General features: G+C 34.1%; 1 protein-coding gene across 1 annotated transcript in view; it reads right to left on the reverse strand.

Moving 5' to 3' along the window:
• The window catches only part of PCDH15 (protocadherin related 15), a 979,523-nt gene that overhangs the window by 49,198 nt on the left and 902,638 nt on the right, over positions 1 to 27,687 (reverse strand). The window contains exons 27-28 of the mRNA XM_030809305.1: positions 16,883 to 17,098; positions 5,647 to 5,735 (exon numbers count right to left, since the gene is read on the reverse strand). Coding sequence (XP_030665165.1) covers positions 5,647 to 5,735; positions 16,883 to 17,098 — 305 coding nt within the window. The remainder of the gene's footprint in view (positions 1 to 5,646; positions 5,736 to 16,882; positions 17,099 to 27,687) is intronic.

A 27,687-nucleotide genomic window follows, 5' to 3' on the forward strand; every position in this document is an offset into this window, starting at 1 on the left:
TAAAGTTGAGGCTCTTCCTCATCAAGTCAATAACTACTTCAGTAAAGTTCTACCATAATTGAATTTTCATATTTTATTCAGAAGGTAAGAGATGGGTTTGAGCAACTCTGAGAAATAAGTTGTCAGTTCCGATTCATATAGAAATACTGTAACTCAATGTTTCTAAACTAGAGTTTATAATTCTCAAAATATCTCTTTTATAGATTCTAAAGGATTTAAATTTTAGAACCACAAATTCCTCTCATTTGAGTTTCATGGTGAACTGGGAGTAGAAAGAAGTTATAAAATGCAAACATTTCATAGTTTCTTCTTTAGACAATTATTTGCCAATTATTTGTCCGTTGTAGTTACGTGTCCCTACTGTTATTCTTAAATCTGTTTCTCCTATGCCTTAATTTTTAAAAAAAGTAATTTAAAAAACCACAAAGCTTACAAGGAGGTGAATTCTAAGATCAACTGAAAATACATCAGAGCACAGATATTCAAGGGTATCTGTAGTGGATGCAGATCCTCACTGGAATTTGTTGCATACATTAATCTAATTGAAAAGGAATATGTTTCCTTACTTAGGGGAATTGGTCTATTTTATAAGCTTAAAACCTAAAAAGTAGTAAAAAATTTTCAGTATAGTCATTTCAGCCGATTCAGTGAGGTGAGGAGTAATCATCATTATTATAGCAGCTAAGATTTACTACAAGCATTCAATTTTCCAGGTACTGTCTTAGCTATCAAAGTATACTGATCTTTGTAAAATCTGCTCCATTGTAAAATGGATATGTTAGGTCATTATTTTTCCTTTCATCAAGTGTCCTCATTTGTACTGATTACATACTTACCAAGGAAACTTTATACTATTGCCTAAAATATTGGTCTGCCAAAAAAAAAAAAAAAAAAAGACGATCACATGACATTCCATTTTTCCACTTCATCGGATAGGGATGTCTCAAGGGAAATATAGAAATGGCTTTGATGATAACATAACTTGCCACCTAAGAATGTCACAGGGAATTAATGTGTTTATTGGTCTCGTCACTAGAACAATAAATTCTTCTATTTAATTAACTATTTGGCACCCCGATGGCTACCTGAGTTATGTGTGTATTTTCATCACTCACCCCAGACACGGACAGGGGGAGTGCTGGGGCTTCACAGTGCTGACTCAGGTCTTACAGTTCTTATCACTACCACTTCCATCTAAAATGTAGTTTTCAAAAAGAGATCAGAAATATTTCTGCTTAAGAAAACTCTAAATTTACATAGGTTTTAAAAAAATCTACAAAATGAAATCAGACATGGAAGGGACAATTTCTTAAACAACTAGTATTGAAAAAATTGAATATCCATATGTAAAAAAATAAGGTTGGACCCTTGTCTTACACCATATAAAAAAATTAACTCAAAATGGATTAAAGATCTAAATATAAGACCTCCAAACCATAAAATGCCTAGAATAAAACATATGAGGGGTGTTTTGTAACAGTGGATTTGACAATGATTTATTGAATCTGACACCAATAGCACAGGCAACAAAAGCAAAAATAGACAGATGGACTACCTTTGACTTTAAAACATTTTGCCCAATTAGTGACACAATCATCAGGGTGAAAAAGGCAACCCATGGAATAGGAGAAAATATTTGCAAATCTTACATCTGATAAGGGATTAGTATCATAATATCTAAACAACTCCTACAACTAAACAACTAAAATAAATCAACTCAATTAAAAATGTGTAAGGGACTTGAATAGACATGTTTTAAAAGATGATATACAACGGCCAATAGCACCTGAAAAGATGCTCATCATCAATAACCATCAGAGAAATGCAAATCAAATGACAATGATATATCATCTCACACATTAGTATGGCTACTATGTATAAAAAAAGAAAAAGGACCAGAAAATAAAAAGTGTTGATAGGAGGTTGAGAAGTTGGAAAGCTTACGCACTGGTGGTAAAATTGTAAAATGGTGCAACTGTTATAGAAAACAATTTTCTTTAAATTAGAACTACCATATGATTTAGCAATCCCACTTCTGAGAATGCACTCAAAAGAATGAAAGCAGGATATAAAAGATATATTTTAATATTTATGTTCATAGCAGTATTATTCACAATATCCAAGAGGGGGAAACAACCCAAATTCTACTGAGAGGTGAACAGATAAACAGAATGTGGTATGTATTGAGTACTATTCAGCTCTATAAAGGAAAGAAATTATATCACATGCTATGCTGTAATATGGATGAATCATGGGAATAACATGCTAAATGAAATAATCCAATCACAAAATGAGAAATACTGCAAACTGCCACTTTTATGATGTATTTAAAGTAGTAAAATTTATACATGTAGGAAGACAAAAGAGTGTTACCCAGAGTCTAGGGGTAAGGCTGGAATGGAAACTTGTTTAATGGGTACCGAATTTCAGTTGTGCAAAATGAAGAAGTTCTGAAAATCTATTTTGAAACAATGTCAATATACTTAAAACTACCGAACTGTACACTTAAAAATGTTTAAGATGGTAACGTTTATACTGTGTTTTTTAATCACAACAAAAGGAATGGGGCATGTATGTGCTGCCTAATAAACTGGCAAATTTATATTTAATTCTTTCAAAATCAACATGAGATAGAGAGAGGTCTTTATTCCAATTTGCATGAAGAGTAAAAGTGGCTCTAGGTGTTAAGTATCTTGTCCAGAGGTTACAGAGCTGTAATAGGATCTAAATCTCTGTGTCTGAATCCATAATCTGCATTCCATTACCAAACTATGCTTAATAAATAAAATGTACAAAACTCCTAGCCACTCTCTACCTAAGTCTACTGACTTTGAGCTGCTAGCTCCATTTATATGGAATATTTACTATTCACCGAATAGTCATACTTTCTATTGTCCTAATACATTATATAATTTAGTTTTCAAAATAATTCTATATGTTTTATCAGCTCTTAACAAATGGTGAAACTGAGGTTGAAAAGATTAAATTATTTGCCCAATTTCACGTTTTAAATCCAATGTTTTATGAAGTCAGAGCTTCCTTCACAATGATACAGTTCTCTCAAGACCTGAAAGTTACATGATTTTTCCTATTCATATCATCCTATCTACTTAAGAAGCATTAAAATCATATAAATTCCTGCAAAACTATACTTTTGCTATTTTCTTTTTCAGTTTGATAAATTTTGTCTCAAAATAAAGAAAATGGCATCATGATTTGCTTGTAAAACGTCCTTTCAATAAAATGTATCAAGTGTCTACTATATAACTGGAGTTATAGAAATAAAACACAAGTCTCATACATTCATAGAGATAATATTCTAGTGGAAATTGACATATAATAATAACATTAGATAATGCTTTGTAGAAAAATAAACTAGAATAAAGGATTAAAAGTTGAAGGGGGGTATCATTTCTTACATAATAGATAACAGAATCAGAGGAAGCCTGTCTCAACAGGCTTTTATTAAAGCAGCTAAAAGTTAGGTAAAGTACAACCAGCTATTATTTTGAAAAGGCTCAGTGTATATACACTACTTCTGCAGAAATAAACAAGACATTGTACAACTGATGTTCCATGCGTAAATGTTGATAACCATCACCCTCATAAAACAATTTACATGACACCAAAAGGTTAAATTTGTGAATTATCCTGAAATAATTGTTATGAATCATATATGCTTTTCTTATGGGAAAATCACTTATGCTTTAATCCGTGCCTATTGTATGTTATTTGACATATAATTACTAAAAGTTTAGTTATCTTTTTTTTTTTTTTTTTGAGACAGAGTGTCACTCTGTCGCCCAGGCTGGAGTGCAGTGGTGCGATCTCGGCTCACTGCAAGTTCCTCCTGCCGGGTTCACATCGTTCTCCTGCCTCAGCCTCCGGAGTATCTGGGACTACAGACGCCCGCCACCTCGCCCGGCTAATTTTTTGTATTTTTAGTAGAGACGGGGTTTCATCGTGTTAGCTGGGATGGTCTTGATTTCCTGACCTCGTGATCCGCCCACCTCGGACTCCCAAAGTGCTGGGATTACAGGCGTGAGCCACCGCGCCTGGCCTAATTATCTGACTCTTTAAAGCTTCTTCTGGCAAGCTGAAGTGATATTTTGCTAAAGAGGCAAATTGACAGTGACGATAATTGACCTCTGTCAAACTGAAATCAACAGAAGACACAGAAGAACAACCTAATGCAGGCAGGGCTTAAAACCTAGACGACGGGTTGATAGGTGCAGCAAACCACCATAGCACATGTATACCTATGTAACAAGCATGCATGTTCTGCACATGTATCCCGGAACTTAAAAGTGGAAAAAAAAAAAAGGTGAGATACATATATATGTATGTGTGTATGTGTGTATACACACATATATGTGTGTGTGTGTGTGTGTGTGTATGTAATGAAATAGTATTCAGCCATAAAAAGGAACAAAATAATGGCATTTGCAGCAGACTGGATGGAATTGGAGATCATTATTCTAAGTGAAGTAACTCAGGAATGAAAAAACAAACATCATATGTTTTCACTCATAAGTGGAAACTAAACTGTGAGGACTCAAATGCGCAAGAATGATACAATGGAGTTTGGGGACTCAGGGGAAAGGGTGCGATGGAGGTGAGGGATTAAAAACTATTAATTAGATTAATTAGACTGCTTGTGTGCACCAAAATCTCAGAATTCACCATTAAAGAATTATTCATGTAACCAAAAAAAAAGAAAAAAAGTTTAAAATAATGGCAGCTAAATTAGGGTAATTAAGGGTAAAATAGTAAAGATACTTTAAACATCTTTTATGCTATCAAAATATGAGAACCACAGTTTAATAAATAATCACAACTAGATTGGAGTTAACTATAACATACTCAGCCATGGTGAGTCTACACCGTTAAGGAGGCAGAGGGACATGCCACATATTTTACAATAATTTAAAACATATATATTGCTTAATATTAGTCAACTTGGTTTTAAACGAGTAAGCTCTAGGCATTTAGACACATTGCTTTGAGAAATGACATATTTCCTGGACTGGCCAGACTGCTTTTTGAATAAATTGGAGCCACAAAAATCAAGGTATATATTCAATCTATGAATGTTATGATTTCTCATATGCAGCATTTTGAGGTTTTGATACATCAAAGTATTCTGAATAATAAAATCTCACATCTAATTTTTATCCTTATTTGAAGACACTCTCAAAATCTTCACATATTTCCAATTAGACTTTGAGAAAACAGTAAGCTAAATTATTATTAAAACAAACTATATGTTTAATCTGAATATTATAATGATTAAAATGACCCACTCAGATTAAAATTGTGGTTGTTCAAATACTGCATGTTATTATTTATAAATGAGAGTCAACAATGGGTACACACGGACATAAAGAAAGAAAATAATAGACACTGAGGACTCCAAAAGGAGGGAGGATGGGAGGGGCATGAGGGCTGACAAATTAGCTATCAGCTACAGTGCTCACTATTTGGGTGGCTGGCACACTCGAAGCCTAAACCTCACCATTATGCAATATATCCATGTAACACACCTGCACATGTATCCCCTGAATCTAAAATAAAATTTAAAAAATAAAAAAAGTTAAAAATCATGGTCATATAAAAATAAATATATAAGGAAACAAAATCAATTACTCTGTAAGATCTTCTATCTTTTTTTCCACTAGAGTAGGAGGCACATTGGAAACAATGACTTGCATGTCCAGCTGATTGACCACAGAGACCTGAAAGAAGAAAAAACAGAATTCATTTAATTTTTACTCACTGAAATTTCCATAACCAGAAAACCCCCATATTACCTCTTCCCTACTATGCATAGACACAGTGGTTTCTGATTTTCAAATCCAGGAACAAATGTTTTGTTTTGTTTTTTAATTATACGATCTACACAAGGGGTTGAAGACTAACTGGGGCAGACTGAGCATGAGAAACTATTTGTTGTTTACCTTGAAATTAAGAATCCTGAGTGATTTCAATTGTTTTTGGTTTTGTGTTTGTTTTATTGGTTATTTACTGAGACATGAAGGGTGGCATTTTTTTTTAATTTGATTGTTAAGGAACACCCAAGATAATGAAAAACACGTTTTATATTTTACAAGTCTTGAGAAATCATTTATTCATTACAACTAAGAATCTGAGGTATGACTGGCTAGAATAATTCATTCTATGAGGTCATCACATATAGTTTTCTTGTCTATTTAACCAACTTTAAATTTGTGTAGGTAGGGATACATATTTAGAACTTTACATATAGGTTAAATGAGCTAATTTAATGGCTATTGATAACTATGTATCATTCATTTAAAATCTACTGAATTTCTTCTATGTTCTTGTATTTGAAAAATAGAAGAAAAACAAAAATATTTATTCTGTGCTTACGACATGGCATTTATTCTTTTTCTCAATATTCTACAGGTTTAACTCATTGAAATCTATCAACAGAATCAGGTTGTTATAAATATCATTTCAATTTAAAATAAAGAAACATAAATTGAGGATATATTCAATAACTTAATCCTAATTAAATGCAGTCTGCCTTACACCAGAGCTTGTGCTCTTTACTGTTATCCAATACTGATATAAAAAATCTAAAAAGTCATATATTATCATGCACATATATTTACACAGTATTAAAATAGAAATGCATTTGTACCGGAATCATAAATTGAACACTCTGTGTTAGGCATATTTAGCACCATATCTCAATACAATCTACAGTAGGGAGTAATTTCACATTGCCATACTTTTTTTTATAGGCTCCAGATTATTTACATATAGAGACCCCTATTAGGAGTCACAAACTCAAATGCCTTCAAGAACCAGGCAGGTAACTTAATTGAGAAAAGTAGCCAAAAGTATGAAATGACAGAAGTGTAAGTAACACAAATCCGAGAGCACATAACTCAGCTGAAGAGGTCAGCTACTACTCACCTCTAAGGAATATTGCAATGTGGGGAAAAAAAAATCCAGATTTCCTAGATCTTTCAGTTTTTTAGGAAAAAAAGAAATCCAAAATATTATGTAAAATGTTTGCAACTAGTTAGAAATCTATCAAACCATTGTGTGAGCCTGATCAATCATATCTGAAGACTGTATTAAGACAGGAGTAGGTCTGATTATTACTTCTGAGCAAGCAGTTTATGCTGGCAGTTCTAACCTTGTACCCCTAACCCGTCATAGGTGTCTGGGACCAAATGACTAAATTTCCCTTCAACATGTAAATGAGTCTTGATTGTCTTTTTACAAAACACATCTAACTTCACTAGCAAAACAGATCATTACAGTTTTTGTATCATTTTGTTTTTTTCTTATTGGTCTTGAGTAAAAGAGGATATAGAAGTTGCATAGAAATATTTTTTGTTTTATTGTTTTTGAGTTTTTAGCAGTAAAATTACATGATAAAAATTTCTAGAAGTATATATATGAAACTTGTATAACTGTTCCCTCCCTCCCTCTCCTCCTTCCTTCTTTCTTCCTTCCCTCTCCTCCTTTTTTTTCTTTCTTTTAACATTGGGCCAGAAACAGTTAAAAAAAAAAAGTTTTGATAAAAATCAAACCGCCTGGAACAAGTAGTAACAATAGGGTGTTATCCCAAGGAGAAGTATAATCACTAGGCCTCATTCTCTGTTCCCTGAAGCTCCCATCATCTCCTCCAACTGCTGGACTCAGAAGTACTGGAGTCCTGGCCTCAGGGCAGAGGAGATTTTGCAGTGCGACTAGTACTGAAGCACTTCCTAATTCCACCATCTGTTGGGAGAAAGCTCCTGGACCATGATGTGGGTTATGGATAGGATGAGTGGTAGGGAGCATTAGCAGGATACTGGAAAAGAGAAGAAAATGAGTAGGAGAAATAACTCTTTATTACTAGTTCTTTCAGTGGAGAATTGTTAAGACTGTCTGCCCTGTCAAACTGTCCTCTTCTCACACGTCTGTCTCCTGGTCGGGTAAGCATGTGCTTCAACCCACATTTTCTGGCTGACAGATGACTGTTAGAGATCCCGTACTATTAGTATCCCTCGAATTCTCCACTATCTCTTATTTCCCTACATTCATCCTGCCCAGACCTTCAAAAATAGACCCTTCATTAAACTGTCTTCAAATCATCTGATTCTTGCAATGTAGACTTAAATTAAAAAAAAAAATGTTTCACATGTGCATGAATTTTCTGCCTGGTTCTTACTGATATAGATCCAAAAAACCACACAAGCAGGTGTCAGGCTGTATATACCAGAAATCGGTCACACTTTACAAATATTATATGTGATGCGAACAAAAACAAAGGTAGGAAAGGAACTAAGTAGTAACTAGTGGAGGATAGATTCAGCAGCTACAGAGGAAGACCAAACATAAGCCTTCCTATCTTAGGGTAGAAACAGCATTTAATCAAGGAAATCTCCTGCTCCCAGGATGGGGATCTACATTATATATACCCAACAGGAGTTCAGAATTGGCCTGGACAATTCTGTACGTCTACCATTATTGTCCTCTTCAAATAGGAATTTCTATTGGATATTCTGTATTTTTCCACCATCTATACTGGGTGAATGTGTTTGCTGGATCACTAAAACATCAGGAGTTCCCTCTAGACCTGATAAAAAGAACAGCATGACATCTGAGATTCAGGTGTTAACTTTGATAAGACTGTTCTATTTGTGTGGAAAATAATCAAATAAATATTTGGTAATCAGAAGTATAGACTGGCTAGCTGTTCATCCAGCTTTTTCTGTCTTCCCACTGGGAACACACATCGACTTCTCAGCCTTCTTTGCAGTTTAGTGGAGCCATATTATGGAGTTCTGACCAATGTAAACTTAGTGGAAGGGAAAGAATGAATGTTCTTAAATCTGAAGGATAGTCAGTGCTTTCCCTTCATCAGAAAGATAAGTTACTTATTCAAAATATTTTAAGCCAGGCATGGTGCCTCACACCTGTAATCCCAGCACTTTGGGAGACTGAGGCAGGCTGATCAATTGAGGACAAGAGTTTGAGAGCAGCCTGGCCAACATGGTGAAACCCTGTCTCTACTAAAAATACAAAAAATAGCCAGGCATGGCGGTGCATGCCTGTAATTCCAGCTACTCTGGAGGCTGAGGCACGAGAATTGCTTGAACCCGGAAGGCAGAGGTTGCAGAGAGTCAATATCATGCCACTGCACTCCAGTCTGGGCGAGAGACTGTTTCAAAAAAAAAAAAAAAAAAAAAAAAAGTGAGATTTTGTGCAAAATTCTGACTGAAATAGCGGGAGCTAACATTTAAGGTATCTAGAATATATCTATTTTAAGGTTACATTTTATTAACAAGATTTTATGATGTTAATACATTTTGAAAATATACTTTTATATTTTATTTTAAAGACATAAAAAGAAAAAACATTTAATTCTGATAAATTAACAGAAGTCGCACTACCAGGAGTAGTTGTCTCACACTTACCTCTAAATCATTACTTTAAAATTTTTAAATCTCCTCAAAGTGCTAATGTCTGGTTTATGTAGAACACACACATTTTGACTACACAAATGAAGAAATAAGATATTACAGTTTACATTTGGTCTTTGACAGAAATTCTACATCCTAACTCTGGTTTGTTTTATCATCTATCACAAGGATATTTAGCTGTTTAAGATTAGTAGATTTTATTTATGCTACTTTTCCAGTATAGCTTCTGCAAATATGCAAATATTTCCAGAAATTTGCATGTCAGTTTATTACACCAAATATTTAATAATTCTCCGTAAAATTATGTAATTCTGTAGGTTAATAACTAACGAAAGCTTTATAGATATGGTTCCATCATCATTGAGATTGATATTTGTAATGGATTCAAATTACTAGGTATTGTTAAAAAGAAGAGAAATAACATTTGTGAAGCACAAAATTAAAAAAGCAATGGTTGGAAATTTACATGTTACTATTTCTATGTCCTTTCCATTTATTCTCATAAGTTTCTTTTCTTTCTTCCTCTATATTCTCATAAATTTTAAATAGTGCTGTCCAATAGAAATACAATGTGAGCCATGAATACAAATCACATATGTAATTTTAAATTTTCTGGCACCCATATTAGAAAGATAAAAATAATAAGATTAATTCAAGAACACATTTAACCCAATATGTTTAATATATATTTAGTAAAATATCATTTTAACATGTAAAGAACATTTTACATATTTTTATCAAAGTCTTTGAAATCCAGTGTGTATTTTATACTTATAGTACATCTCCGTGTGACCTAGCCATGTTGCAAATATTCAATAGCTACATTTGGCTGAGAGCTAGCATATTGGACAACCCAACTTTAGAGACATTCATCATCTCCTGCTTGAACTGTCTTTCCTAACTAACTGGTCTCTGCTGCAAACTCACATTTTATTACATAAAAGAGGTGTTTTAATACTCTATTTAGATAATTATGTATTTTCTTTTTTAAATACTATACCAAAATTTAGTTTCCACATGAAATCTGAAACCGTGTTCAGTTATACTACAATCTATTTGTGTGTTTTGTACTTTTTTTTTCTTTTTTGAGATGGAGTTTTGCTCTTGTTGCCCAGGCTAGAATGCAAATGGCGTGATCTCAGCTCACAGAAACCTCTGCCTCCTGGGTTCAAGCAATTCTCCTGCCTCAGTCTCCTGAGTATCTGGGATTACAGGCGCCCATCACCGCACCTGGCTAATTTTTGTATTTTTAGTAGAGACGAGGTTTCACCATGTTGGCCAGGCTGATCTTGAACTCGTGACTTCAGGTGATTTGCCTGCCTGAGCCTCCCAAAGTGCTGGGATTACAGGCTGAGCCAACACACTCGGCCATTGTACTTTGAATTGATTTTTTACACGTGCATAATTTTTTAACATCTTGCATGGGCCACTTGGAAAATATAAGTTTACTGAACACTGCAGATATTGCAAATATCAACACATTTCGTTACACAATATCAATAAATAAATCACATTATTTAATACAACCACTGACTCATCAAGAAAGTCTAAATATTCGGAAGCTAGTCAAGTTTACAGTGACAGGTACATTTTTTAAATATTATAATTTGTGCTTGAAAACTTCAATATTATCACTAGTTGGTTGTTTTCAACGAAATGACAGGCTCCCTTCATCCATTTTGTGTAAATGCCTACCAAATACTTAAGTTTGAATAACCATATTTTGTCTCTAAGTTGCTCTTTCATATAAAAATGTTAGTCCATTAAAAAAGCAGCTAGTTCAGCTTGCATAGTGCTTTTCCTTGAGGCAACCATCTTCCACATACAGCAGATGTACTCTATGCATACTTCTCATTTCATCAACAAAATATTGAAAAGGTGTTTAGGATACTTTCATTGATAGTTTAGCTAGCTGCCTAGATAGATTTACAGTATTTACTAAGGGAATGAATGTGAGGTTTAGGAGAGAAAGGAGTCAAGAAATTTTTTGCTAAGGAACTCAAAGTGATTTGGTCATCAAATAAAATGAGGAAGACTATAGGTGGAAGAAATGTGATGAAGAAGAGAAATCCATTAGGAAATACTAAATAAACACCTTTTAAAAATATTCAAGTGGAATTGCTACATGTACAAATAAATATGCAAATCTGGTGTTCAGGAATGAGCTTTAGTGTAAAGATGTAAGTTTGAGCGCTTTTACTATGTAGATGATATTTTAAAGTTATGGGACTAAGTGAGCTTAACAAGTTAGTGAGTGCGGATAGAAAAGAGATTTAATGTCTGAGCCCTGAGAAACCTCAATACTAAAAGGTCAGGAGAAGGCAATGAACCAGTAAAGGAGACTGAGAAGGAGTAAACAATGAGATAGTAGGTAAACAAGGGAGTTTGGTGGGTGGTCTGAAACCTTAGTGAGGGTAATAGTCAAGCATTGCTGATGGTTCAAGTAAGATAAGGACTGACGTGACAAGTACATTTCCTAACATGGAAGTCATTGGTAGCATCGACAAGAATAGTTTGGAAGAGTGTTTGGAGAGAAAACACTCTTATGATTAGAGGGTTTAAGAGAGATTCAATAGTGAGAAACAAGTCAAATCTAACATAGAATTTTGCTAAAAAGAAGAATAGAAAAATGGATGGCAGCTAGAAGGTGATATAGATCAAGGGATGTTTTGTAATTTTTGGAAGATAGAAAAAAAGCATTGTTGTGAGAATAATCTGACATAAGGAAGAAATTTATATTAATAATGTAGAAAAGAAATGGGAGAGCTGCTGAGGCAATGTCCTGGAGCTGGCGAGTGGGAACTGAATCTACTGCATAAGCAGAGGTACAGGCTTTAGATAAAAACAGATAATTCATCTAAAGGAGCCAGAAAGAAGGCAAAGAATGTTGGTCTAGATTCTGGAGGGTAGGTAGACTTAGCAGTAGGAGTCATAGAAGTGTCCTTCTAAATGCTTTAGTATTATTTTTCTGTGAAATAGCATGCCAATTAATCAGGCCATAGTGAGAATGAGGACAAGGTATTGGAGAATTAGGAGCAGAGATTTTCTAGGACATCGAGGCAAAATAGAGTGATTACTGACCAAAGCAAAAGCTCATTTGGAGGGTTTGTTTTAGTCATTAATTTAAATTGATACTGATGCAGGAGAATAGGGTCTGGAGGCAGGGAACCTAAGGCCAATTTGTGCTGACTTCCTAAAGTTAAATCAAAGGGAAAACACCAAGGTCTGGGGGCAGGGAATCTAAGGCCAATTCATGATTGTTTTCTAATGGTGGATTAAACAGGAAACTCCTGGGGCTGGGGGCAGGGAAACTAAACCAATTAATGCCAACTTCCTAAAGCTAAACCAAAAAAAAAAAAATACCATTTCCCCACATCCCACCTGAGTAACAAAGGATCAAAGTCTACTCTCCCTAAAACCCTCCCCCTTCCCCCATGTCTCAGATGGAAAGGGAAAGTGCCTAGGAGTGGCTGTGGGCCAAGCAGGGGCCATTCTTTCATTTGCTTAGGGCACCAATCCACTCAGGCCTTGGGTCAATTCAGCTCAGCCTTTAGCCTCAGGCCAAATCCTTCATCCAGATAATGGGTAGCCCATAGGGACCTCAAAAGGAGTATTAAAACCCAGAAAACTTTGTAACCAGGCCCTTGAGTCACTTGCTTGAGTCCACTCCCAACCTGTGGAGAGCTTTCTTGCTTTAATAAATCCCTGCTTTCCAAGGTTGCACTGTTGCAGTAAGCCAGGATCGCACCACTGCACTACAGCCTGGGAGACAGACGGAGAGTCCGTCTCAAAAAAAATAATAAAATAAAATATAAATATATAAATAAATAAATACCCACTTTCCTTGCTTCGTTCCTTTGTTTCGTTGCTGTGTTAATTTGTGTGTTTTGTTCAATTCTTTGTTCAAAACACCAACGACATGGACAATTCACACTCAAAGCCTTCCTTCATGTAACAATACTATAGCTAGGCATGGTGGTGCGTGCTTGCAGTCCTAGACGCTAGGGAGGCTGAGGTGGGAGGATTGCTTGAGCCCAGGATTTCGAGGTTGCAATAAGCTTTGATTACGCCACTGCACTTTGACCTGGGTGATAGAACCAGACCTTGTTTCTTAACAACAACAACAAATAGAATTTTGTATGTTTTTGCAGACATAATCAGCATGGATATAGGTCTGGAGAAAGGAGACAGTCGGAATTAACCAAAGTGGAGGTTTTGCTAAGTGAACATGACATAGAGAAAGAAAGCAAGAAAGTTAAATTTTATATGATGGAGTTCTTATTATAATTGGTAATGCATTATAAATCCAGTAAACAACAAAGAGAGAACATGAGAGGTTCTCATGAGAGAACACAATGGAAGTTAAAATTATAGTAGGCTAATTGGACTGGACATCCTGGTAGGAACAAAAGAATGCTGGATTTAGCTGCAATGTTAATTAAATGTTATGGACAAAGAGTGGGAGATTTGAAATGGAGGTTATAAAGGTAATGGCAAAAAATAACTATGGTTCTAAGTGGTTGGAATAAAGTGGAGGGTAATTGGAGGAAAGACATTCAAAAATTGTAAGTTCAGAATATTGGAAGAATCATCTCTGCATATAATAAAATTGCCAAAAATTTAGGACAGGAGAATTTTTTTTTTTGTTATACTTTAAGTTCTAGGGTACGTGTGCACAACGTGCAGGTTTGTCACATATGTATACATGTGCCATGTTGGTGTGCTGCACCCATTAACTTGTCACTTACATTAGGTATATCTCCTAATGCTATCCCTCCCCACTCCCCCCACCCCACGACAGGCCCCGGTGTGTGATGTTCCCCTTCCTGTGTAGGACAGGAGAACTGTTGGAGATAGTTGCAATAGCTTAGGAGCTTAACTCTGAAGCAACAATGGAGAATGACCCAAGGTTTGGGAGACTACAACAGGCAGCGAGTGATAGTGTCAGACCATGAGAATGAAAGCTGGATTTTTAGGAACGAGGAAGGATTTGGAAGTGGCAATGTTATAGACTAAGGATCCTACTCTGCCAGTGGGCAGTACGAAGACTATGGCAAATAAAAATAGGAAATAATACAAACAAACAAAAGTCGTTACTTGAGAAAGCAGCAGTAGAAATAGTGTCCTCAGAAGAAAACCAGATTTTCAGTAAGCAAGAAGGTTTTATCTACATTTAACATTTTCTGTTCATACCCTCATAAAAATTTCTAATGGCTTCCCAGTGCTTCTAGAAAAATGTTTTGACATCTTTCGATGTGGCTCCCATCTTTTATATGGGCCACTACTTCCATTTCCAGCCCCATTCCTCATTCACTTTTCCTCTCACACTCTTCTGGACTGAGTACACATTCGTAATTTATTCAGACTTGTCATCTCTCTTCCTTCTTGGTTTTGGCACTCATACTCTCTGCGTAAACCTCTTATTTATCTCCTATCTCCTTTCTCTTGACTGAAAGGATGGCAAAGCTTATCATAAATATCATTTGGCTGGGATAATGTACTAGATGTTATTAGTTTGCATCAGAATATGATATCATATAAATAACAAATTATAATTTATTTGAATTAAATTTATTTCTCTGTAAATATATTTTGAATGATATTAAAAGGCATATTCTTAAATTTCCACACAATAGGTATGGAATTCAAATATTAAAAACAAACTTTATGTCTCATAGATACATTAATATGTACATAATATATAAATATTATATATAATTAGATTTGATATATATTTAAAGATTATGTATTAAAATTATATATTATATAAAGATTATATATATTTTGTTTGTGTTGATTTTTACAGTATTTTAATTACACTTAGTGTAGTGATTTTATTGTTTAGTTTCTATTTTATTTTTTATTTTTTGAGACACAGTCTCACTCTGTCGCCCAGGCTGGAGTGCGGTGGCTTGATCTCGGCTCACTGCAACTTCTGCCTACTGGGTTCAAGCGATTCTCCTGCCTCAGCCTCCCAAGTAGCTGTGTGCCACCATGCCCAGCTAATTTTTGTATTTTCAGTAGAGACAGAGTTTTACCATCTTTGCCAGGCTGGTCTCAAACTCCTGACCTCAAGTGATCCTCCCGCCTCGACCTCCCAAAGTGCTGGGATTACAGGTGTGAGCTACCATGCCTGGCCTTATTGTTTAGCTTTTAAGCACCAAAATGTGCATATCTTAAATAATAGAACAATAGAATAGGACATTGTGTTACATGAAATAAGCCAAGAACAGAAAGTTAAACACTACATGTTCTTATTCATATGTGGAATCTAAAAAAAGATGATCTCATAAAAATAAAGTGTATAAGGTTCTATAAGATTTACCGATCTTAATTTCATCAAAAATGTATGTCAAACTTAATAACTCCTACATCAAAAGCTTCTTGGCTTAGAGTGGCCTTCATTTACTCTATTGCAGCTTTACTGTTAAAAATGAGAATGTTCCTGGAAGACTGTTTTGGCCACAGTCATGGTGATTGTTCTTCACCATTATCTAAGAAGAAAAATATTTGATCATTGATATCTGCATGTATATGAAAGTTACGCTTGTCCAGGGAACTAAATGAGAAGAACTGTGAAAAAACGAAAATTTATGATGTAAAGAACAAAAGACAACTTATTCTTGATCTGTTTTTATGTGACAAATATTTCCAATGAATATACTTTTTATTAGATTCATCAGACAAAAGTCCAAATGACCCATGCTTTCAAGTTGGTGAAGAGTCCACAGGATATATGCACTGGTGTTACATATTTTCAATAAAAGCTAATATCAAACTTCCCTTTCAAATGATCTATCACTAAACTTCTGCACAGCATAAGTGAAAATTAGAACAGTGATATTATTGACTATAGCCAAATGTAACTTAGTTAAGGCTAATCAATGTCATCATTGGGAATTTTGATAGAACAAAGAAATAAATACTATTGGAACAAAATTTTCCCCAAACATTTTTTTGTTTTCTCAATTACAAAATGCTGAAAGTAATGAAAACAAATAATTTCACAGTTTAATTTCTATAGTATAACTCTGTGAATCATTTAAAATTTTTATGTAGCACTGGACAACACTATATTAAAAATGAGCTTTGAAGACAAAATAGAAATCCAATGCTTATACCTTTGCTGTTACTATCACATTTTTTCAAATATTATAATGTTTTTCTCAAAGGTCAAGAAAAATAAACACCTTATGCTGTTTTATATATATATATATATATATATATATATATATATATATATATATATATATATATATGAACCATATATTTACATATCCCTAAACTATAGTGACTAACAATCTAGGTGAAAATTAATAATAATTATGTTTTTGAAAACCCATTTTAAATTAATCTTAGAAGTTCTATAAACTGAAAACACTGACCCATGGCTAGTATTGCAGCTACTTCCCTTTTCTGAAGTTTTATCTACTTACGAGTACATCGGCTTTGCCACTCAGTCCCTTCCCATAGTCATCAGTTGCAATAACTTGAAACTTGAAGTAGGATCTCCTCATATTATGGAAGAGCATAGCAGTTTTGATAAGGCCTGTATATGTTTCCACTACAAATCCTTCTTTTCCTTCTTTAATTGGTGGTATTATGAGTCTGTAGGCCATGACACTATAATTGCCAGTATCTTTATCAGTAGCCTAGAAGGAGAAAAAAAAAAAGAGACTATAATTATTATAATTAAGCAGTAAAAGATAACTCTTATGAAAGGGCTTACTTTTGTTTGTAAGAATAAGGTTTCTTATGTAATAATAACACAATAAAGCCCTCCTAAATGTCTATTTTTTCTGGATATAGTTACATAGATTAATAGACTTTGTGTCCACAGTTTCGAATGGTTGTTATTAGAATGATAATAACTACTGAAGTATGAATTCATACTGAAGCATGAATAAAAGGGACATAGGTATAATTTTGTACCCTTTAACAAATTTCTCCCTACTCCTCCTTTCCTTTTACCCTTACCAGCCTCCAGTATCTTGTATTCTACACTTTATTTTTATGAGATTACCTTTTTTTTAGATTCCACATATGAATAAGAACATGTATGTGGCGTTTAACTTTCTGTTCTTGGCTTATTTCATGTAACATAATGTCTTAGATAGGGAGAATACATTCTAGTGCTCTATACCACTGTAGAATAACTATAGTTGACAATAGTATATAGTTCCAAATAGCTAGAAGAATGATATCGAATTTTCCCAATATAAAGAAGTGATAACTGTTTGAGACAATAGATATGTTAACTACCCTGATTTGATTGCTATGCATTATACATATAGAAACATCTATATACCCAATAAGTATGTACTATTATTATTTGTCAATTTAAAAAATAGATTTAAAAAAAAACGGACATAGACACTAACAGAGTCAATGAATCAAGACTTTTCGTTTACATGTTTATTGAGTTCAACTCTGTGTGCTGATCCAAATTGGTTGAAAAATGTGACTGGTTGTTTACCTAATGTTTGTCTTGCTGTAATAGTCATATAATGTGATGGTATTTTTGATGTAGTATATATGCTAAGGGGGATAAATATAAAACAATGTAGTAAAATATCTCAAATGAAATAAAGTTCAGAGTTATAACAAATTTAGAGATGCATAAAAATATCCTCATTAATTAATGCCATAACATAATTCTCTAATTAGAGTTAGAATACTATCCGACTTCCTTTTTAATCATCCTGTATCCTGATTAAGCATATTTGTTCCTGGTGATAGGTACTTATGATCCACATATTAAAGTTTCCTACCATTTAGAATTAAAAAGGACTAAAACATTGTTTAGATTTTTTTCATTTGTTTTTAAATACAGCTATGAGAATCATATATTGGGCTGGCTTTATGGTGTCTAATTAGGGGAAATTTTTTAGAATGTCTATTTCAGAACTATTTCATAGTGAAATACTTGGAAAATAAATGGTAGCTAGGAGAGTTTTAGAGACTTGATAAAAGACTATGTATACCTTATTCATGATACTAGATACGTAAGTTATACATTTTCATTTGTTATAACAATAATTATTATTTTATTATGATTATTCCTATTTTTACCTATGCTATTATTATTATGAGTATGCATTTACGATCTGCCATTACTAAGAATTGCTAAGAATCATACAAAATACAAAATACAATCATACAAAAATAGTCTTATCTAATAACAATATAAAAAACTGAGTAAAACAATATATTGTTTTACTTATATAAATTAGTGCTATCCAATAAAATATTCTTAATCAGCTCTGTCTTATGCAGTAGGTACTAGCCAAATATGACAAATGAAAAGTGGTTGATGTGACCAAGAAACTGAAATTTCAATTTAATCTGATTTTAATTTAAGTTACATAATGAAAGACTACATAATAAGTGATAAAGTTGAGACACAAATGATTAAATAGTAAATAATAGCAAATGTGTATTAAATACAGCATCAACTTGATTTAGCTTCAAATTCTATATATATTGTGAACTATTTAAAATGTTTCCAGATAATCATATCTACTTGTCAGAAAAGGTAATTTAAACTACACAACCCTGATAATTTCACTTCAGGATCAGCTATTTCATGAATTTTTCTAGGGAGTTAATATTCTCTCTTCTTTATTTTTTCTCTGTCACCCAGGCTGGAGTGCAATGGCATAAACTCGGCTCACTGAACCTTAGTCTGCCAGGTTCAAGCTAGCCTCACATGTCAGCCTCTGAGTAGCTGGGACTATAGGCACCCCACTACACCTGGCTAATTATTTGCAGACACAGGGTCTCGCTATGTTGCCTGGGCTGGTCTCGAACTCCTTGACTGAAGCAGTCCTCCCATCTTGGCCTACCAAAGTGCTGGGATTACAGACATGAGCCACTGTGCCAAGCCTAAAATTATCTTTAGAAGAGGACAAGCTCAAACTACCAGCTAATCACTTTAGATAGTTTACATGGCTTACAGCATGGCAGAGCTCAGTTTTGGTATTAGAGTAATAGTAATTAGTTATCAATGTTAGTGGTCACATTCTCACTTAAAGGAAAAAGAAAATGAACAAAGAAAGAAAAATAGTATCAAAGTTTTTTGTACTTAAACTTTGAACCACAGGTTTATAATCACTTAACAAAGGATAGCATAAGATAGAAAAAGCATATTCCCAGCTAAAATAAGTCAAAGTCTGAGTCAAGGTATCCAAGGCATTTCTTCCACATAGAATGAGCAAATTTGGGACTAATGTCAAATCAGTCAGATTTGGTTACATATTATTCTCTATCTTCTTATTAACATGGATATTTCTCTGAAACAAACTTTTTATTATTAATGTAAACTTTATAAAGGAATAACAAACATGCAAAAAGTGTACAACTTATAAATGTAAAGCTCATTAAAATTTTGCAAAATACACACATCCACATGACCAGCATTTGCATCAAGAAACAAAACAAGCCAGGCATGGTGACTCACGCCTGTAATACCAACACTTTGGGAGGCTAAGGCTGGAGGATCACCTAAGCCCAGGAGCTTGAAACCAGCCTGAACAACATAGTGAAACTCTTTATCTCTTGAAAAAAAAAAAATTACCCATATTCAAGAATGCACTTCACGCACTTGGAGTCACAATCTGAGACCTTCTTAAGGAAAACCACTTTCCTAATCTAACATTGTTGATTAGTTATGCCTATTTTTTAAACTTTACATTGATTGAATCGTAAAATATGTTCTGTTTTCTGACTTCTTCCATTCAATTTTGCATTGTAAGATTCTAAGCCCTCGTATATAAAATAAATACTGTATAACAACAAGATCACATTTGGAAAAGAAAAGGTGGTTACCATAAAATCACAGTGATTGCTTGGTACATTAAGCTACTTTACACAGTTCTGACTGATTAACTTCCAAATTCAGTAAGCAGGTAATTTCACTTTGCAATATTCCTAATATATTAAATTATGATAACTACAAAATAGTCATATTCCATCTTAAAAGATTAAAGTGTTTTGTTAAATGTGCCTTTCCTGAAACAAATTATCACTTAATGCAAAAGTCTGGGTGTGGAACTAGACAATTTAACTCAAAGGAACTATTTTCTTTTATGATTTTTCATATAAATGCCCTAATATTTGCAGAAAATAGTCAAGAATGAGATAAAAGTTTTTTTAAAAAATCATGTTTACTGGAATTAAAAAAAATAAAACCCTATTGTCATATGTATGTTATACAGTAAGGACTCTAATTTTTATTTCTTTGAATGAATATGATAGTCTTTGGGAGCTTAAGAGATCTTATTTCAGGAGATATTCATCAAAGACGATTGCCAGGATCATTAGCATATTTTTCAAATCTCCCCTCTTCCTCAAGTATGTTCAGTTGAATACTAGTAATTTAAACAGTGAATGATGAAAATTCCAATAGGTGCCATACTTAAGAGCAATTGAATGGATTTTTAATTTTTAGTCTACCCAATTTATAACAAATACATATTTTAAAACCCGAAACCTCTCCTCTAAGATGTGGCTCTGATTGATGTGGAGCATATGCAATACCATCATACATAGATAACAACCAAATGTTCTTTCTATAAAATCAGTAACAGGATACGATATATTTAAATACACACTGAGTCACACGAGAGATACCAATAATAAAATTCAGAGCACAGTTTTAAATCTGGGTCAATATGTGAAAAATAAGTGAGAGTTTCAGCACAGAGTATATTGTCTCTATTTGGTTTTAAATAATTTTAAACTTACTTTTTTGGTTGTTTTTTGCATTATGTTTTGGAGTGAGGTGGACTCCAATGTCAGGTGTGACTTTGAAAAATTAATAACTCAAGGCCGGGCACGGTGGCTCACACCTGTAATCCCAGCACTTTGGGAGGCTGAGGTGGGTGGGTCATGAGGTCAGGAGATCGAGACCATCCTGGCTAACACGGTGAAACCCTGTCTCTACTAAAAATTAAAAAAAAAAAAAATTAGCTGGGCGTCATGGCAGGTGCCTGTAGTCCCAGCTACTCAGGAGGCTGAGGCAAGAGAATGGTGTGAACCCGCGAGGCAGAGCTTGCAGTGAGCCAAGATCGCGCCCCTGCACTCCAGCCTGGGCGACAGAGCGAGATGTCGTCACAAAAACAAACAAAAAACAAACAAAAAAAACCCAAAACAAAACTAATACCTCAAAATTTCAGATTTCTTTGTTCATAAAATAAAAATAATGATGCCCAAAAATAGTATTTTAAAATTTTATATATATTCATATATATGTGTGTGTAGACATATATATACACACAAAAATATAAATATGGCCAAGGCCAGTGTAACTATTATAGTTACCTAAGTTGTATAATGGTGATTCAAAAGGTTTAACATTTTTCCATATTATGTTTGCCCATGAATATGTAAATTTATGCAATCAATTTAGACCCTTATTACTTCAGACATATTATCACACAATTATAACTCCCTTATAACTATTTTTCTTAGTTTTCTTTTCCAGCTCTCCTTTATTGCTTCCAGTTCTTGTTTTGTTTTGTTTTGTTTTGTTTTTGAGATGGAGTTTCACTCTTGTTGCCCAGGCTGGAGTGCAATGGCTCCATCTCGGCTCACCACAACCTCCGCCTCCCGGGTTCAAGCAATTCTCCTGCCTTAGCCTCCCGAGTAGCTGGGATTACAGGCACTTTGGGAGGCTGAGGCAGGCAGATCACCTGAGGTCACGAGTTTGAGACCAGCCTGACCAACATGGAGAAACCCAGTCTCTACTAAAAATATAAAATTAGCCAGGCGTGGCTTCCCCCTCATTTTTGAAGCAATTTTGCAAAACCTCTTCCTCAGTTGAAATCCATGAACTTTTGTACTGTATACGCTCTACCCCTTCTTGTTGCCGAACATAATGAGGATGTTGGTATCTTGCTCTCAGTCTACCCCTTCTACTTCAACTTCCTCCTTCTTTACAAATTTCAGTATTAATTGAGATGACACATCCAGCAACTTATTTTTAAAATATTAGGCATGAATAACATACATCAGTCTTTGAAAGACCTCACAGCATCGATTTAACTGTACAGTCACACTTTAGTCTTTTGCCTTAGGGAGATATTCCTCCTAAAGAAACACTCCATATTTAATTTATATATTAAACTTTCATGTCTAAATTCTGACCACAACTTTAATCATCATACTTAGTTAAGACCTCTTCTTTGATATCAGTCAATTTTCAGTTCTGCAAACTGCCTTTTGCTCCCATTACTTCTGCTTTATCATAGAAGTCAGAGTTGATCACATTGTTCTCATTTCTCTCTCCTTCCACAACACCTGGATCTTTCTCCTCTTGGACCAAACTAACCATCAGTTTACTCCTGGTGACAGAAGAGGGCGTAGAGAAATTAAATAATCAATCAGACTAGTGTTACTGTAAGTCCATGGTCTCTGAGTTTAACTGTGCCTTTGGTCTGTTTAGGAAATCCTTGCTATATGTAATAAGTTCTCTTTCTCACTCCAGAAGTTTGCCTTTTTCTTTAGTTCACAGATTCTTTCAGTCTTTCCCAGAGATATGGAAGGTCTAATTCCCATAAAATTTGAGGATATCAAATGCGAGATCTCTCAGCTTTTCATCACATAACTAAAAAAAGTACCTATATCTGTACTTACTTTGACTACTTTCTTCAAATCTCAGAGGAGCAGCTGACACGTATCTCTCACTGAAGGCACTTATGCCTTAATCTGAATCACTCCCATCCCTTCTGCATTTAATGCTTCATCAGCTCTATTTATCTCTGCCCTTTTCACCTTCTCCTCTACAGACTATAAAACACATTATGTCTCTCTCATTAAAATGAAATGAAACTTTTCTTTTACTGAGTCCACACTTGTGACACTAGCCCCCAAACTTCACCTATTTTTCACAGTTAAGTTCCTCAGAAAATTTTTATAGAAACACCATCTGTAATTCCTTACTTTACAATCATGCCTTAACCACAGCCAGATCTCTGCCCCCGCCATGCCATTTAATCTGCTAAAATCAGTGACTGAGGCTGGACTCCGTCTCAGATAAACAATCAGTCTGGTGTTCTTTAAATTACGAAGTCCATTTATGTTGTTTGTATAATGCTGTTGCTGCTTCCGCTGTTTGCTAACAATTATTGAACACTTACAATTTGCCAGATGCTATGTAAATACATATATTATTACATTATCTCATGACATCCTTTCCATTGAGTAGATTACATTATTATTTTATAGGCCAAGAAATGGAGGCACAGAGGTATTAGTAACTTGCCCATAATCACACATAAGGTGGTTAGCACAGTGGGATAGGTCTCACTTTAAAACCACTACACTCCACATGTCAGACTAAATACCAGGGATAAAATTGCAGTTTAAAAATAAAACAACTAATGTTGGATAAAATATTCTAAGAAATCTTCCTAGATCCACCAAGAAGATGGAAAGACAATAAACATGCCAGTCAACAACAAAGTGCTATAAACTGATTATTTCTCCCCAAATTTATATGTTGAAACATAATACTCTATGTGATGTCATTTGAAGGATGGGCCTTTGCAAGGCAATTAAGTCATGATGGCAGAGCCACCATGAAAGGGATTGGTTCCTTTTTGAAAAGAGGCTCCGGAGACTTCTTTTGTTCCGTTCTGCCATGAGAGGACACAGTAGAAACACAGCCATCCATGAACCAGGAAGGCCTCGCTAGACACTTAATCTATTAGCACCTTGATCTTGGGCTTCCCTGCTTCCAGAACTATGAGAAATAAATTTGTCTTGTACATAAGCTTCCAAGTCTATGGTATTCTGTTATAGAAGTCTGAATGCAAAAGTAAAGGTAAGAATATATAAATCATAGTACTGATGGGGGCTTTCATTTAGAATTTTTTTTTTTTTTTTTTTTTTTTTTTTTTTTTTTTACGGACCTGGGTAAGCTTAAAATTTAACTTGTCTGGTTTTCAGTGGCTCAGACAATAGGAGGCAACGCCCCAAGCCTACTCATGAAAGTGAGTCTATTAAGATTCCCCTCCCCAGGAAGTTAAATTCTCACCGTAAGAGTAAAGGAGAAATTTACTTTTTCCCCTGCCACCACTGCTACTATCACCCCAAACTGCAATGAGAACTGTAAACTTAAACTTTGCTTTGAGGGGAGTGAAGAGAAAACTTCTTTGAGAATCTAGGACTAAATACAGTCCCTCATTTTAGTTTGCAGCCATTATTTGCAGGCCACCAGTTTGCCCACCTCAAGGAGAAATCATAATATTCTGGGTTGATAAAGTCTAATAGGCCTGAACTCCACCCGAGTGAACAGAAAAACCACAACCTGAGAATTTAAGAGAAATCATCTATGACTGAAAATGGCCTGGTCTCCTGACAGAAGCAAGTGCTTTTTCAAAAACCCCTCCTCCAAGCCATGCCTAAAATAATTCTAACAAATAAAGTTCCAAGAAAGATGAAAAGTTATAATAATTATCAAATCAAACAAGAAATAAACTATCATAAAAAGTCCGTTGAGATAAAAAATTCAAATTCATAACAACATAGACTTTAAATATTTGAATTAGTAGACACTGAATATAAAGCAAATAGGTTTAATGCATTTCAATAATAAAGAGCTTTAAAATGTGGAATAAAAATGAGACTCGTTGAAAAGAATAAAAAAAATCTTTTAGAAATAAAAAAAAATTAGAATTAAATACTCCAAGATGGGATTGTTAGTAGGTTAAGTGCAGCTGACCAGGGAATTAGTAAATGAAATGATAGGGCAAAGGAAATGACACAGAATGCTTCACAGAGCTACGAAGATGAAAAACCTTAAAAAAAAAAGTTTGAGATATGGAGTTTAGAATGAAAATTTTGGCAAATATCTAATCAGAGTTTCAGAAAGAGAGGAAGCGAGAATAGAAAAGAATTTTCCAGAACTGATAAAAGATTGTTATCCACAGATATTAAGAAGCCCAATAAACTGCAAACAGGGTAAATAACAAGTAACTCACACCTAGAACCAACACATCATATAGAAACTACAGAACCACATATTATAAATATAATAAGTATTGTTTTCTTAATATTTTGGGAAAATTTATAGAGATATTTTAGTAATGGCATAAATAAATAATTCATAAATATATTCTACAATTTATTAATAGTAATAAGATGTCTAACAAGTTGGGTTAAATTAATGCATAAAAATTAAAACAGACTCACCATGGAAATGCTAAATCAATATAATTTACTAAAGAATTAATATGATATTACTTTTTCCACCAATTTCTCTATAATCAAACATTTATGCTGAGTTCACAACAAAGTCATTAATATCTGGGAGAGGTGACTCTGGAAGATTTGATTCACTGACTTTTATGAGTTTCTCTTAGTGAACAAAATAAAAAAAAGTTATGTCTAGGGTTGTTTTAAAAGAATAAAAGTCAGAAATGAATATTATAATTATACTTGCTGTAATTATATTTTAAGTGAAAGCTTAGATACAGGAAACCACTTACCCATTTCTAAGACCTCATCTGGAAATTTTAATGGATACAGATGCACAACATTAAAAGAAAATCACCAAATAATTGCCTCTATCATACAGGGGAGTAGGGGAGACCATTAATTTTCTAATAGCCTAAATAACTGTTCCCCTCTGTTGCCTAAATGAATACCATGGATGCAGAAATATTAGTGAAATAATTAGTGATGTCCTAAGAACTTTCAAACCCATTAAAGTTCAATAATGCCAAGTCTAACTTTAGCTTCTCAATTAGACCCATTTTAACATTTAATGGTATTGAAGGCTCACTTTCCCTGAAATAGAGTGAAAGTGTTTTAGAGTGTCTGGATAAAAATACTCAAATCTCACATTTCCACCTACAAAGGTCACTATGTCGAGTTTGCAAAGGGCAAAAATAATAGAGCTTTGGCAGGTTAGAACCACTTTAACTTGACTCTTGTATTTTTTTTTATTTTATTTATTTTTTTGAGACAGAGTCTTGCTCTGTCACCAAGATGGAGTGCAGTGGCATGATCTCGGCTTACTGCAACCTCCGCCTTACAGGTTCAAGCGATTCCCCTGCCTCAGCCTCCTGAGTAGCTGGGACTACAGGCACCCACCACCACCACCAGGCCTGGCTAATTTTTTGTATTTTAGGAGAGATGGAGTTTCACCATGTTGGCCAGGATGGTCTTGATCTCCTGACCTCGTGATCCACCTGGCTCGGCCTCCCAAAGTGCTGGGATTACAGGCATGAGCCACCGCGCCTGGCCAACACTTGTATTTTTAGGAACTAGAAAGAAATCTTTATTTTAAAGTCCTTAAAGACAATATACCCAGAACATGATAAAATATGAATAAGAAAAATGTCAGGTAGATTGAACTACTTTTAGGGCTATTCAAAACTTTTGCAAAAAAAAAAAAAAAAGAAAAAAGGAAAGAAAAAGAAAAGAAACATTTTAAATATGAAAGCTCAAGTGTTTGATTTTGCATAAGAATGTCAAACAGTGACTACAGTGCAACATTAATAATTTCTAAGTTCAACATACCTATTTACTTTTTGTAGAGTTAAGTAAAAGTGTAATATAATTCTGAGAGATTCTAAAGAGTAAAATACAACTCAGTGTAGAAACAGCAATATAATAACGGAAACACGCCAATGTAACAATAATAGAGACATGCTATCATAGTTTGAATTACAAAGACCTTTACAGGGCTGGGTTTTAGTTAGAATTTATCAAAATTTACTCTTAATTTAAATCATGGTGCAAAAAATTACAGGATAACATCTATTTAGAAAATTAAAGAAACTAAAGAAAAGCCAAATGTTCCTTTTATTATTTTAAAAAATTATATACTAAATCCTGAACTATAGAAGGCTTGAGAGTACAAAACGAGGACTTGCATTTATGTTATAATTGAAGTTTCCTTTTTTATTTTTTCCTTTCTTTTAAAAATGTTTTATAAAATAAATATTACCCTATAAATGGTTTTCCTTTTTTCGTCATTATTGCTAATAATAAAATGATTTTACCTCCCTCAGAGGTGCTTTAAAATAAACTCTGAGCTAATTGTTCTAACTTTTCAACCATGTGAAAAAGAAATAAATTGTGCTCTATTACATAGACAAGTTAACAAAAGAAAACACACATATAATTTATGCTTCTTACCTGAGAGGAAACACTAGTTTGAACGTTGGTTTGGTTTTGAATCACAAAATGCTATTAATTTTTACTGAAAATACCCAATCTTAAACTGCTTAAG

This window comes from Nomascus leucogenys, chromosome 3 (assembly GCF_006542625.1).
Source record: "Nomascus leucogenys isolate Asia chromosome 3, Asia_NLE_v1, whole genome shotgun sequence".
NCBI lineage: Eukaryota > Metazoa > Chordata > Mammalia > Primates > Hylobatidae > Nomascus > Nomascus leucogenys.